Raw genomic sequence first — 15,510 nt, forward strand, 5'->3', positions numbered from 1 at the left:
CCCCTTGGGAGAGGGTCGCCGCGATGGCCTGATCCGAGGCGTCACTTTCGAGGACGAAAGAGCCGCTCTCGTCGATTGTCACCACGGCGGCTCGGGCGATGTCGGCCTTAAGGCCTTCAAAGGCCGCCAATGCGGCCGGACTCAGTGGGAAGGTGTCGCAAGCCACGAGGGGGCGAAGTTTCGCGGAGAAATTTTGCACCCATTTGGAGTAATGGGCGAATAGCCCGAGGGCGCGCTTCAGGGACGCCCGATCACAGGGAGGGGCCATGTCGAGCAAAGGTCGCAGACGCTTCTTATCCGGAGCGACAGAGCCATGGGTCACGGTGTACCCCAGAAGATCTATCGTGCGTAGGGAGTATTGGCACTTATCCTCGTTCATAGTTAAGTGATACCTCTGCGCGACCTCAAGGAAGCGCTTCAGATTAGCATCATGGTGCCCTTGGTCATATCCACAAACCGTAAGATTATCGAGGTAGACGAAAACATCGGTTAAGTGCTCCCGCGCAATGAGGTCATCCATGGCCCTCTGGAAACAAGTGACCCCGTTCGTTACCCCAAAAGGCAATCGCGTAAATTGGTACAACCGCTGCCCCGACTCAAAAGCGGTATAGATACGATCCGCCCTAGAGATAGGGATCTGGTGGTACGCACTACGGAGATCGAGAGTGCTATAGACCGAATACTGGGACACCTGTTGCACCAGCGCGTCCATCCCCGGAAGGGGGTAGGCATCCAGCTGTGTAAAGCGGTTAATCGTTTGGGAATAGTCGATTACCATGCGTCTGCGGTGGGCCTCGCTGCGCACCACCAAGACCTGGGCGCGCCACGTCGACCTGCTAGGTTCTATGATGCCGTCTTTCAAGAGCTGAGCCGTTTCGTCCGCAATGAATTGCATGTCTGCGCGAGAGTAGCGCCGTGATTTCACCGCGACAGGGGTACAGTCGGAGGTTAGATTGGGGAACAGCGAAAGCGGCTGGATGTCCATTTGCGCTAGGGCGCACACCGCAAGCGCGTCGTCCGCCCCCACAACAAGCGTGTCAGGCCCACCAAACTCCATTACCAGACGTCCATGCAGCTTAAGAAAATCGTGTCCTAATAGAATATTAGCACATAAAGCGGGTAAAACCATAAGGTGTACATCAGGAAAAACCCGTCCCTTTAGCACGAGTTTCAATCGGCATTCCCCCTTCGTGCTGAGTCGAAGCCCCTGGGAAGCCATGAAGATCCGTCTCATAGACCTCCAGATCCGCCATCCATGCCTGAGCACAAGTCGCTGGTCGATAAAACTATCCGTAGACCCTGTATCCACCAAGGCCCGAACACAATGGCCTTCGACCATGAGGGGAATAAGGGCTTGAGCCAGGCCAGACGAGGCTGCTGGGAGTGGGACTGAACCCCCCGAATGGGTCGGACAAGCCTCGCGGGTGGATCCTATGCCAGCAGCAGTTTTGCGGTCATGGCCGGAGTATGCGTTGTCCATGGGGAATCCATTAATGCCATCAGAGGGCTTTCCCAAGCATTCCGGTGTTTCGCAATTCAAAATCTGACAATTCTGACGGGAAAAGGCCTCCGTAGTATTTGAAAACGCCTTTTGACACTTTTGGCAGGAAAAGGCCTCCGTAGTATTCGAAATCGCCTTTTCCGGGGTGAGGGCCACCGTTAGCTCGTGGACGACACGAGGAGAACGTTCCGCTGGGGCTTGGCGAGGCTTCAAAGCCCCTTGCGTGGCCCGGAGTTTGGTCAAGGACACGTACTTCGTGCCCGATTGAGGATGAGACTGTGGTGGCTGTCCGGTGACGCCCGCCAAGGACGTCTGAGCGCCCAGGGGCCCGCAGAGAGGGGCCCTCCCCTTCGAAGACGGGTAAGGCGCCGGGTTTCGGGCTCGGCTCGCAGGCTCCACAATGAGCCCATTCAAGGTCGCCGCGACCGCGCGACCGCGACCGCGCGATTCAATGAGCCGCGAGCCGCGTGCCGTTTTCCTGCACACTTTCGCGTAATGTCCCTTTTGCGAGCACAAATGGCATATAGCGTCTCGTGCCGGACACACGGGCCGGGCATGGCGTGGCCCCCCACAGAAAAAGCATGCGGCCCCGCGTAAGGCCTTGGGTCTGGCCGTAGCGGCAGCCGTCAGGACTGGGTCTTCCTCCGGAGCATCCCGGAGTTCCGCGAGCAGGTCCGCGTCCTCGGCGGTAGCACTCTCCGGCCGGGCGTGTAGTGTAGTGCCCGCCAAGAGGCGCGTGCGATCATAGGTGTTCGATTGCATCCGCGCTTCGGTGTATACTTTCCCTTGCTCGAGTGCCGTAGCGAAGGTCAGGTCGGTCTTCTCTAGGAGCTTGAGCCGTAGTTCCTGGGAGGAGACCCCTGCAATAAAGGCATCTAAAAGAAGATCATCCTGAGCCTGCGCGGGAGTCCATGGCTCCTTGATGCTGTCCAGCAAGAGCTGCCGGAGCTCCTGGGCATAGTGGTCCATCGCCTCGTTGGGTTGCTGACGTCGCGTTAGCAGCAAATATCGTGCATACACCGGGCTTTTTTCCTTTATGTACAGCCGTTTGAGCTCCGCGATCGAGAGGTCATACGTCGCGAATTGAGCGATGGAATTGTACACCTTGTAGTCGATTTTTGAATGAAGCATTGCTAGCTTCGCGGCAGCCATCGGCGCGGTCTCAGGCTCCTCAAAATGATTCTCCAATGTTCTGAGCCAGTGCTTCAGTTGCAAGCCACCATCCGGGGCTTGCGGGTCGGCGCAGAATACGGCAACCGCCAGCGTCTTGTTGCCAGCCATGTCGGTAGATATAAATGGAATTAAGTGTTGTGGAAAACCAATCAGGTCCACACAACTTTAGTCCAACTTGTGGTTTAATTCCATTTAGATCATGACATCATTCTGTAATACAGGAAATGCAATAGTAATAAGATGTGGCATCACATGGGTCCATTCATAACATTCAATGCAAGCAAGCTGGATATTCTATGCTGGCGTACCGTTAGCGAGTCTACCAGATGTAACGTGTCACAGGAGAAGTCTCGGAGCACCGTCCGCAGCAGCGGGTCTTATAGTCACGCCCCTAGCGGTGTCAACGAGCAGCGAGCATCACCCCGGGTTCAGTACGAATACGATTTCACTACATGTATGTATGTGTGTGTATGTATATATGCATGTATGTATGTATGACGTATGTATGTATATTGTATATATGTATGTGTGTATGATTGTATGTATATATGTGTGTATGTATGTATGTATGTATATTGTATATATGTATGTATGTATGTATGTGTGTATGTATGTATGATTGTATGTATGTATGTATGTATATTGTATATATGTGTGTATGTATGTATGATTGCATGTATGTATGTATGTATGTATATTGTATATATGTATGTGTGTATGTCCATTCCACCGGCATTTTGCTGGTTTATTCCCTTTTAAAATCGTTTTCTCTGTAACCGCTGGTCAAATTGACAGGAAAGTATCACCATCGGAGCGCCTCCACGTGTCGAACTTTTAATGATCATTATGACGTCATAGGTCACGTGGTATTGGCGCCATCTTGAAAAAAAACGAAACAGTTTGCACCTCTATATCTCTGAAACGGCTCCATGAAAAAAATTGAAAGGGACCTCATTGTAAAGAACTCCCCATGGGGAATAACATATGTTAATGGTGATGTCATAAGTGCCTTTATTATGACATCATGAATCGACAAGTATAACGCTTGATCCGATCAGTGTGAAATTTCTTGAGCGTGATTTAAATGAATTTATTATTTATTATTTATTATTTAATTTATTATTTATTAATTATTTAAATGAATTTAATTTAAATGGATGAATTGGTGAAGAAAACAATTTGATGACGTCAATGGGCACGTGGTTCAGCAGCCGTATTTTTACGGCGTGGCCTGTAGGCCAATGCCATCTGGAACAGCGTTTGCCTGTTCATCCGGTGTATGTATGTATGTATGTCCCTCACAAACGTCCACCAATCGGAGCTGAGGATCGGATCCAAGTCCGGCTATGCCGTTGTTCAACTATCCATCTTGTTTTATGTCAAATCAGGCCTGAGTGAAGAAACCGAAGGTTTAAACTAAAAATTACGAGTTATGTAATTCAGGTCTGACAAGATGGGTCAGGATGGTTTTTTTTTTAACATCCACCAATTGATGCCTGCAGACGGGACACCTCGTTTAACGTCCATCTGAGGGATGCCGAGGTCGAAAACCCATAGAAAACCAATAGGACAAATCATATTAAAATCCCATAGGAAATTGGACCAGTCGGATCTACTGGTTTCAATAAGAAAAGTTAAATACTGGACCAGTGAAAGAAAAATACCAATAAAAAACGAGTAGGTCAATGGTACCAGGAGGAAACCAATATGCAAATGAACCAATCAACATATGTGGGGAAATGACATGTTCAGGGTAGGTAATTGAACCCAGGTCCTCTGGTGAACTATACCAGTGCTCTGTCCTTTGAGCTATCTGAGTCTTGGATGTATGAGCTATCTGAGTATGAGCTATCTGAGGACCAGTGAGCTATCTGAGTCATAGCTTGTATTCACATATACAACAAAGACTCTACATGAAACCCTGTTATAAAGAACATGGCTATAACTCAATTCTATATGGAACTGTGAGTTTTGCGTTTGTTTATAACAAAATATAATTCAAGTATTTTGGTTGGTCTGTAGGTTTTCAGACCAGTTAACTCTAATGGTTTGTACAGGACCAGTTTAACTTAAAGGTTCCTATTGGTTTTCCATGTGTTTCAGACTAGTTGCATCTAATGGTTTTTATTGGTTTCAACATGAATCTGGTTTGGTTTCTACTGGAAACCCTCTTGTTTCCTGTAGAAACGAATAGAATCCGTGATTTCCAATAGAAACCCATACAAATGCCCTATTGGTCTCTATTGGTTTCCATGGGATTTTTGACCTGGGTGACATACATTTAGGCCTCACCCTGCATTTGAAACATCAGGGTCACAGTTTATAGCCGAGTTAAGGTTCAAACCATGGCTCGACCAATGAAAGGCAAGTGCACACAGCCCTAAGCTATCCTGCTAAACCCCACATGTCATGTGAATACCATGACAAACCATTTTAAACCATTTAATCTGATAAATCGTTTTTATTCTGCAATCACATTTAGTTGAGTTCATTAACACTTGTTTGTACTTACTGTGTGTCTGATTTCTTTGCTGAAGGGCAATTGGATCGATGATGTCGACACTTTTTTACCCCATCATAACCTTCCTACTCATCTCAATTTGCATCAGTTACTGGGCAGTCACAGCCCTGTATCCTTTAGTTCACTCCGTGTGCAAGCCATGGCACAGCGGCCTTGGGTTATGGTTATCTTTACTTACTAATGAACTCGTACTGCGGCTCAAGTGCCAACAGACCTCTGCAGTAGCTTTACCTGGTAATCATCTTGCAGTGTTTTTACCTGACGATAACCTAACACAGTGGCCTGCATGCCATAAACACCTCATTCCGTATTTATACTGTATGATATTCAGTGTATGTATTTCCATTGGAGTTCTTCTTGAACATAGAGGATGACTCACGATTTGGGGAATGGATGCCTTTTTGACAAAAACAGATTGGAAAGTCTACTTGCGACAAAACTACACCTTCGTGACGTTGTTTTATGAACGCAGTGGAAATCCTCATCTGGAAAGCACCAGGGCCACAGTTTGCAGTCAGATTCCTGGCCCACTAGCCATTATAATTTGAGGATGCAGAAAGAAAACAAGTCCATGCATTCGGTCCTGGAAACATGGTCGACGAGTCAGCGAGTTATCGCCTGCACCTTGGCCTGACTGACTGCTGTGAAGGGAACGGCAAACCTTTTGGGTCTTCGGGGTCTTTTGGATCTTCGGGGTCTTTTGGGTCTTCTGCATCTTTGAGGTCTTTGGAGTCTTGACTCTTCTGGGTCTTTTGGATCTTCGGTGTCTTCGGTGTCTTTGGGGTCTTCGTGGTTTTTGGGATCTTTTGGGTCCTCTGGGTCTAAAAGGGTCTTTGAGTCTTCTGTGTCTTCGTGGTCTTTTCGGGGTATTTTGAATCTTCGGGGTCTTTTGGGTCTTCGGTGTCTTTTGTATATTTTGGGTCTTTGTGGTATTTTGGGTCTTCGTGGTCTTTTTGGGTCTTTTGGGCCAACCAGCGCAACCTTTCCTCGTCATCATAGTTCGTGTTTACATCACTTGCAGGGGTGTGGCAGTGCCGCTTATGCAGTGCCCCTTCCGTGTACGTTAGAGGAGGAATTTGAAATTTGGCCATGGTGTCGGTGATAACTCGCCTACTCTTGGTGAAAGACACCGTGGGATCTCTAACATTCACCAACTATTACCGGCAGACAGGACACCTCCTTAAGGAACCCAGTCAAGACGGCGTAGAGGGGCTTTGAGGTGAGTGTGCGTATCTCTAGGTCTAGGGCATCCATTCGTTTTAAGGTCCTGAAAATATTCCTTCCCTAATGGGCAAAAATCAATCAAGGACATAAAAGCCATTACCTTAACCTTTCAGGTACAAGTTCATTTGTTCAATCCTCCTTTACCCAGTCAATCAGATACTTGGCAACGTCTGGTGAACCTGTGTACGTTTATTTCACTGACGATGACAGTGCAGCATGTATTGAAATAAAAGGGACAAAGTGCACACAAGGGGTGAGTTTATTTTTCTTTACATAACGACACACATGTTGTTTCACTCAAGGTGTTTGTGATGTCACACATGTTTGTATTGTGAGATCATGAACCTTTGGCTTTTGAAGCTAATACTCAAACTTCTGCTTTAATAAGGCTTCTTCTTCATCTTCTTCATTTTTTCACCTCCACCCGCCCCCGTTGCAGGGGAATCAATCAACTACCTGCAAAAATTCAACTTGCAGTTTTGCCGCTTACATAGGTTCGACGAGTTTCATTCAAAACCTGTTCAACCTGCAAGTCTACAACGCATTTGCTTTCTTGTGGCTCATGAATTTTGCCCTTGCCCTGGGCCAATGTTCCTTGGCTGGTGCCTTCTCCTCATATTTCTGGACTCTAAACAAGAAGGATTTGCCCTGCTGTCCTCTGCTTCAGAGCTTTTGTCGTGCCCTTCGGTGAGACCTTGTTCGCATATATATTGTGAGGTGCCCCTGATCAAGTAGATCAAGTAGTCATCAATTAACTTTCCCCCGAACTGATGCCCTTTTGAAATTAAAACACTGATGTCTGCATGGGTTGTCAAAGCTACAATGTCCTGCCAGAATAAAATGAACATCCCTGATTGTAAACAGACTTTATTTTAACGATTTGTAGTAAAAAGCACAATCAAATAGATTACATACAATAGTATCTGGTAGCATGTCCTTTGGCATCATACATTGCTTGAACACCTGGAGGTATCAAATCCATGAATCAGTAATTCCTTCCTTAACGTGGTAGATTCATTCCTGAAAATGACCGTTAAGTGAAATCGCGTTGTGCGAAAACAATTTTCCTATAATAAATAATGTAAAGGGTGAGGGTTGCATCAGTGGGAGCGGAAGAGAGATACAACATTTTGGGGGTTCTGGTGTCCATTCCAGGTAATCACCAGTCTTTCCATGTTTACCATTAGGGTGGTTCATGCACGACTTATTTTCATAGCACTTAAAAGGGCAACTTGCGTTGATTTTAATTTTTCGATTTTTGCAACTTGCGTTGATTTTAATTTTTCGATTTTTGCAACTTGCGTTGATTTTACTTTTTCGATTTTTGCAACTTGCTTTGATTTTACATTTTCGATTTTTGCAACTTGCTTTGATTTTACATTTTCGATTTTTGCAACTTGCTTTGATTTTACATTTTCGATTTTTGCAACTTGCTTTGATTTTACATTTTCGATTTTTGCAACATGCTTTGATTTTACATTTTCGATTTTTGCAACTTGCTTTGATTTTACATTTTCGATTTTTGCAACTTGCGTTGATTTTACTTTTTCGATTTTTGCAACTTGCGTTGATTTTACTTTTTCGATTTTTGCAACTTGCGTTGATTTTACTTTTTCGATTTTTGCAACATGCTTTGATTTTACATTTTCGATTTTTGCAACTTGCTTTGATTTTACTTTTTCGATTTTTGCAACTTGCTTTGATTTTACATTTTCGATTTTTGCAACTTGCTTTGATTTTACATTTTCGATTTTTGCAACTTGCTTTGATTTTACATTTTCGATTTTTGCAACATGCTTTGATTTTACATTTTCGATTTTTGCAACTTGCTTTGATTTTACATTTTCGATTTTTGCAACTTGCGTTGATTTTACTTTTTCGATTTTTGCAACTTGCGTTGATTTTACTTTTTCGATTTTTGCAACTTGCGTTGATTTTACTTTTTTCGATTTTTGCAACATGCTTTGATTTTACATTTTCGATTTTTGCAACTTGCTTTGATTTTACTTTTTCGATTTTTGCAACTTGCTTTGATTTTACTTTTTCGATTTTTGCAACTTGCATTGATTTTACATTTTCGATTTTTGCAACTTGCTTTGATTTTACATTTTCGATTTTTGCAACTTGCTTTGATTTTACATTTTCGATTTTTGCAACTTGCGTTGATTTTACTTTTTCGATTTTTGCAACTTGCGTTGATTTTACATTTTCGATTTTTGCAACTTGCGTTGATTTTACTTTTTCGATTTTTGCAACTTGCTTTGATTTTACATTTTCGATTTCTGCAACTTGCGTTGATTTTACTTTTTCGATTTTTGCAACTTGCGTTGATTTTACATTTTCGATTTTTGCAACTTGCTTTGATTTTACATTTTCGATTTTTGCAACTTGCTTTGATTTTACATTTTCGATTTTTGCAACTTGCTTTGATTTTACATTTTCGATTTCTGCAACTTGCGTTGATTTTACTTTTTCGATTTTTGCAACTTGCGTTGATTTTACTTTTTCGATTTTTGCAACTTGCTTTGATTTTACATTTTCGATTTTTGCAACTTGCTTTGATTTTACATTTTCGATTTTTGCAACTTGCGTTGATTTTACTTTTTCGATTTTTGCAACTCGCTTTGATTTTACATTTTCGATTTCTGCAACTTGCGTTGATTTTACTTTTTCGATTTTTGCAACTTGCGTCGATTTTACTTTTTCGATTTTTGCAACTTGCTTTGATTTTACATTTTCGATTTTTGCAACTTGCTTTGATTTTACATTTTCGATTTTTGCAACTTGCTTTGATTTTACATTTTCGATTTTTGCAACTTGCTTTGATTTTACATTTTCGATTTTTGCAACATGCTTTGATTTTACATTTTCGATTTTTGCAACTTGCTTTGATTTTACATTTTCGATTTTTGCAACTTGCGTTGATTTTACTTTTTCGATTTTTGCAACTTGCGTTGATTTTACTTTTTCGATTTTTGCAACTTGCGTTGATTTTACTTTTTCGATTTTTGCAACATGCTTTGATTTTACATTTTAGATTTTTGCAACTTGCTTTGATTTTACTTTTTCGATTTTTGCAACTTGCTTTGATTTTACTTTTTCGATTTTTGCAACTTGCATTGATTTTACATTTTCGATTTTTGCAACTTGCTTTGATTTTACATTTTCGATTTTTGCAACTTGCTTTGATTTTACATTTTCGATTTTTGCAACTTGCGTTGATTTTACTTTTTCGATTTTTGCAACTTGCGTTGATTTTACATTTTCGATTTTTGCAACTTGCGTTGATTTTACTTTTTCGATTTTTGCAACTTGCTTTGATTTTACATTTTCGATTTCTGCAACTTGCGTTGATTTTACTTTTTCGATTTTTGCAACTTGCGTTGATTTTACTTTTTCGATTTTTGCAACTTGCTTTGATTTTACATTTTCGATTTTTGCAACTTGCTTTGATTTTACATTTTCGATTTTTGCAACTTGCTTTGATTTTACATTTTCGATTTTTGCAACATGCTTAGATTTTACATTTTCGATTTTTGCAACTTGCTTTGATTTTACATTTTCGATTTTTGCAACTTGCTTTGATTTTACTTTTTCGATTTTTGCAACTTGCGTTGATTTTACTTTTCGATTTTTGCAACTTGCTTTGATTTTACTCTTTCGATTTTTGCAACTTGCTTTGATTTTACTTTTTCGATTTTTGCAACTTGCATTGATTTTACATTTTCGATTTTTGCAACTTGCTTTGATTTTACATTTTCGATTTTTGCAACTTGCTTTGATTTTACTTTTTCGATTTTTGCAACTTGCTTTGATTTTACTTTTTCGATTTTTGCAACTTGCTTTGATTTTACATTTTCGATTTTTTCAACTTGCTTTGATTTTACTTTTTCGATTTTTGCAACTTGCTTTGATTTTACATTTTCGATTTTTGCAACTTGTTTTGATTTTACTTTTTCGATTTTTGCAACTTGCTTAGATTTTACATTTTCGATTTTTGCAACTTGCTTTGATTTTACATTTTCGATTTTTGCAACTTGCTTTGATTTTACTTTTTCGATTTTTGCAACTTGCTTTGATTTTACATTTTCGATTTCTGCAACTTGCTTTGATTTTACTTTTTCGATTTTTGCAACTTGCTTTGATTTTACTTTTTCGATTTTTGCAACTTGCTTTGATTTTACATTTTCGATTTTTGCAACTTGCTTTGATTTTACATTTTCGATTTTTGCAACTTGCTTTGATTTTACATTTTCGATTTTTGCAACATGCTTTGATTTTACATTTTCGATTTTTGCAACTTGCTTTGATTTTACATTTTCGATTTTTGCAACTTGCGTTGATTTTACTTTTTCGATTTTTGCAACTTGCGTTGATTTTACTTTTTCGATTTTTGCAACTTGCGTTGATTTTACTTTTTTCGATTTTTGCAACATGCTTTGATTTTACATTTTCGATTTTTGCAACTTGCTTTGATTTTACTTTTTCGATTTTTGCAACTTGCTTTGATTTTACTTTTTCGATTTTTGCAACTTGCATTGATTTTACATTTTCGATTTTTGCAACTTGCTTTGATTTTACATTTTCGATTTTTGCAACTTGCTTTGATTTTACATTTTCGATTTTTGCAACTTGCGTTGATTTTACTTTTTCGATTTTTGCAACTTGCGTTGATTTTACATTTTCGATTTTTGCAACTTGCGTTGATTTTACTTTTTCGATTTTTGCAACTTGCTTTGATTTTACATTTTCGATTTCTGCAACTTGCGTTGATTTTACTTTTTCGATTTTTGCAACTTGCGTTGATTTTACATTTTCGATTTTTGCAACTTGCTTTGATTTTACATTTTCGATTTTTGCAACTTGCTTTGATTTTACATTTTCGATTTTTGCAACTTGCTTTGATTTTACATTTTCGATTTCTGCAACTTGCGTTGATTTTACTTTTTCGATTTTTGCAACTTGCGTTGATTTTACTTTTTCGATTTTTGCAACTTGCTTTGATTTTACATTTTCGATTTTTGCAACTTGCTTTGATTTTACATTTTCGATTTTTGCAACTTGCGTTGATTTTACTTTTTCGATTTTTGCAACTCGCTTTGATTTTACATTTTCGATTTCTGCAACTTGCGTTGATTTTACTTTTTCGATTTTTGCAACTTGCGTCGATTTTACTTTTTCGATTTTTGCAACTTGCTTTGATTTTACATTTTCGATTTTTGCAACTTGCTTTGATTTTACATTTTCGATTTTTGCAACTTGCTTTGATTTTACATTTTCGATTTTTGCAACTTGCTTTGATTTTACATTTTCGATTTTTGCAACATGCTTTGATTTTACATTTTCGATTTTTGCAACTTGCTTTGATTTTACATTTTCGATTTTTGCAACTTGCGTTGATTTTACTTTTTCGATTTTTGCAACTTGCGTTGATTTTACTTTTTCGATTTTTGCAACTTGCGTTGATTTTACTTTTTCGATTTTTGCAACATGCTTTGATTTTACATTTTAGATTTTTGCAACTTGCTTTGATTTTACTTTTTCGATTTTTGCAACTTGCTTTGATTTTACTTTTTCGATTTTTGCAACTTGCATTGATTTTACATTTTCGATTTTTGCAACTTGCTTTGATTTTACATTTTCGATTTTTGCAACTTGCTTTGATTTTACATTTTCGATTTTTGCAACTTGCGTTGATTTTACTTTTTCGATTTTTGCAACTTGCGTTGATTTTACATTTTCGATTTTTGCAACTTGCGTTGATTTTACTTTTTCGATTTTTGCAACTTGCTTTGATTTTACATTTTCGATTTCTGCAACTTGCGTTGATTTTACTTTTTCGATTTTTGCAACTTGCGTTGATTTTACTTTTTCGATTTTTGCAACTTGCTTTGATTTTACATTTTCGATTTTTGCAACTTGCTTTGATTTTACATTTTCGATTTTTGCAACTTGCTTTGATTTTACATTTTCGATTTTTGCAACATGCTTAGATTTTACATTTTCGATTTTTGCAACTTGCTTTGATTTTACATTTTCGATTTTTGCAACTTGCTTTGATTTTACTTTTTCGATTTTTGCAACTTGCGTTGATTTTACTTTTCGATTTTTGCAACTTGCTTTGATTTTACTTTTTCGATTTTTGCAACTTGCTTTGATTTTACTTTTTCGATTTTTGCAACTTGCATTGATTTTACATTTTCGATTTTTGCAACTTGCTTTGATTTTACATTTTCGATTTTTGCAACTTGCTTTGATTTTACTTTTTCGATTTTTGCAACTTGCTTTGATTTTACTTTTTCGATTTTTGCAACTTGCTTTGATTTTACATTTTCGATTTTTTCAACTTGCTTTGATTTTACTTTTTCGATTTTTGCAACTTGCTTTGATTTTACATTTTCGATTTTTGCAACTTGTTTTGATTTTACTTTTTCGATTTTTGCAACTTGCTTAGATTTTACATTTTCGATTTTTGCAACTTGCTTTGATTTTACATTTTCGATTTTTGCAACTTGCGTTGATTTTACTTTTTCGATTTTTGCAACTTGCGTTGATTTTACTTTTTCGATTTTTGCAACTTGCGTTGATTTTACTTTTTCGATTTTTGCAACATGCTTTGATTTTACATTTTCGATTTTTGCAACTTGCTTTGATTTTACTTTTTCGATTTTTGCAACTTGCGTTGATTTTACATTTTCGATTTTTGCAACTTGCGTTGATTTTACTTTTTCGATTTTTGCAACTTGCTTTGATTTTACATTTTCGATTTCTGCAACTTGTGTTGATTTTACTTTTTCGATTTTTGCAACTTGCTTTGATTTTACATTTTCGATTTTTGCAACTTGCTTTGATTTTACATTTTCGATTTTTGCAACTTGCTTTGATTTTACATTTTCGATTTTTGCAACATGCTTTGATTTTACATTTTCGATTTTTGCAACTTGCTTTGATTTTACATTTTCGATTTTTGCAACTTGCTTTGATTTTACATTTTCGATTTTTGCAACTTGCTTTGATTTTACATTTTCGATTTTTGCAACTTGCGTTGATTTTACTTTTTCGATTTTTGCAACATGCTTTGATTTTACATTTTCGATTTTTGCAACTTGCTTTGATTTTACTTTTTCGATTTTTGCAACTTGCGTTGATTTTACATTTTCGATTTTTGCAACTTGCGTTGATTTTACTTTTTCGATTTTTGCAACTTGCTTTGATTTTACATTTTCGATTTCTGCAACTTGTGTTGATTTTACTTTTTCGATTTTTGCAACTTGCTTTGATTTTACATTTTCGATTTTTGCAACTTGCTTTGATTTTACATTTTCGATTTTTGCAACTTGCTTTGATTTTACATTTTCGATTTTTGCAACATGCTTTGATTTTACATTTTCGATTTTTGCAACTTGCTTTGATTTTACATTTTCGATTTTTGCAACTTGCTTTGATTTTACATTTTCGATTTTTGCAACTTGCTTTGATTTTACATTTTCGATTTTTGCAACTTGCGTTGATTTTACTTTTTCGATTTTTGCAACTTGCGTTGATTTTACTTTTTCGATTTTTGCAACTTGCGTTGATTTTACTTTTTCGATTTTTGCAACATGCTTTGATTTTACATTTTCGATTTTTGCAACTTGCTTTGATTTTACTTTTTCGATTTTTGCAACTTGCGTTGATTTTACATTTTCGATTTTTGCAACTTGCGTTGATTTTACTTTTTCGATTTTTGCAACTTGCTTTGATTTTACATTTTCGATTTCTGCAACTTGTGTTGATTTTACTTTTTCGATTTTTGCAACTTGCGTTGATTTTACTTTTTCGATTTTTGCAACTTGCTTTGATTTTACATTTTCGATTTTTGCAACTTGCTTTGATTTTACATTTTCGATTTTTGCAACTTGCTTTGATTTTACATTTTCGATTTTTGCAACTTGCTTTGATTTTACATTTTCGATTTTTGCAACATGCTTTGATTTTACTTTTTCGATTTTTGCAACTTGCTTTGATTTTACTTTTTCGATTTTTGCAACTTGCTTTGATTTTACTTTTTCGATTTTTGCAACTTGCTTTGATTTTACATTTTCGATTTCTGCAACTTGCTTTGATTTTACTTTTTCGATTTTTGCAACTTGCTTTGATTTTATAATTTCGATTTTTGCAACTTGCTTTGATTTTACTTTTTCAATTTTTGCAACTTGCTTTGCAAAAACTTGCTTTTTGCAACTTGCTTTGATTTTGTCGGCATTTACATGGATGGTCCATGTGGTTTCAGTACATGTGGTTTCAGTAAGACTGAGAGCACATCCAATGTTCGCAGCACGTTCATCTTTTCATATCGCTCTAATACTTCTTTAACGTCCAAAAAAATAGATTTCCTTTTTTTTCTCTTGCGCACAGTCGCACTATTATCAATGGTTGGTCGCTTACTACTGATGATTTCAATGTATGGCTCCGATAAATCTGGATTAAAAAGTTGTGGTCGAGGACGTGTGACACAGAAAGATGGCGGAGTAAAGGACTGAGATGTGAGGTTATCATTCTGCACAGCCAGCAGTTCTGCACAGTCAGTCTTACTGAAACCATATGGACCATCCATGTAAATGCAGGATCACCGAGATAGCTCAGGTAGCAGACTCCTGGTACGGTTTTCCAGAGGACTTGGGTTCGATTCCTGGTCTGGGTACATAATTTTTCCACACGTATCAATTTAATTATTTAATCCTGTTCATTAATCTAATATCACAGACTATTAAAATTAAGTTTGCTCACAATTAGGCGATGTTCATTTTGGTCATTTTATTTTGGCATGGCATTGCACAAAGTACATTGTTAAGGGTGTCTGCTCAATGATATTCTTCTTTTTTATTTTAACTCGCCAGCTACTTCACTTTCCATGTCTATAATTAAACATTATGTGCAGTTGTTGAACTCCTTTTATTATTTTCCCCATTGATTTCAGGTATCACGTTGGTTCTCTGGCTTTTGGATCTCTCATCATTGCAATTATCCAGATCATCCGGGTTGCTTTGGAGTACGTGGATCACATTATGAAAGGTGGGATATGCAGTCATAGTAATATTAATAATAATAA

General features: G+C 38.1%; 1 protein-coding gene across 2 annotated transcripts in view; it reads left to right on the forward strand.

Moving 5' to 3' along the window:
* LOC137417471 (choline transporter-like protein 4) overlaps nt 1-15,510 on the forward strand; it is an 80,437-nt gene that overhangs the window by 51,539 nt on the left and 13,388 nt on the right. For both annotated transcript variants that reach the window (XR_013621223.1, XM_078767540.1), the window contains exons 12-15: nt 5,212-5,304; nt 6,576-6,672; nt 6,859-7,106; nt 15,379-15,473. Coding sequence is in view for 1 of the 2 variants with exons in the window: in XM_078767540.1 (XP_078623666.1) it covers nt 5,212-5,304; nt 6,576-6,672; nt 6,859-7,106; nt 15,379-15,473 (533 nt within the window). In the remaining variant the exon portion in view is untranslated. The remainder of the gene's footprint in view (nt 1-5,211; nt 5,305-6,575; nt 6,673-6,858; nt 7,107-15,378; nt 15,474-15,510) is intronic.

Source organism: Myxine glutinosa, chromosome 13 (genome assembly GCF_964187855.1).
Source record: "Myxine glutinosa chromosome 13, kmMyxGlut1.1, whole genome shotgun sequence".
Classification (NCBI taxonomy): Eukaryota; Metazoa; Chordata; class Myxini; order Myxiniformes; family Myxinidae; genus Myxine; species Myxine glutinosa.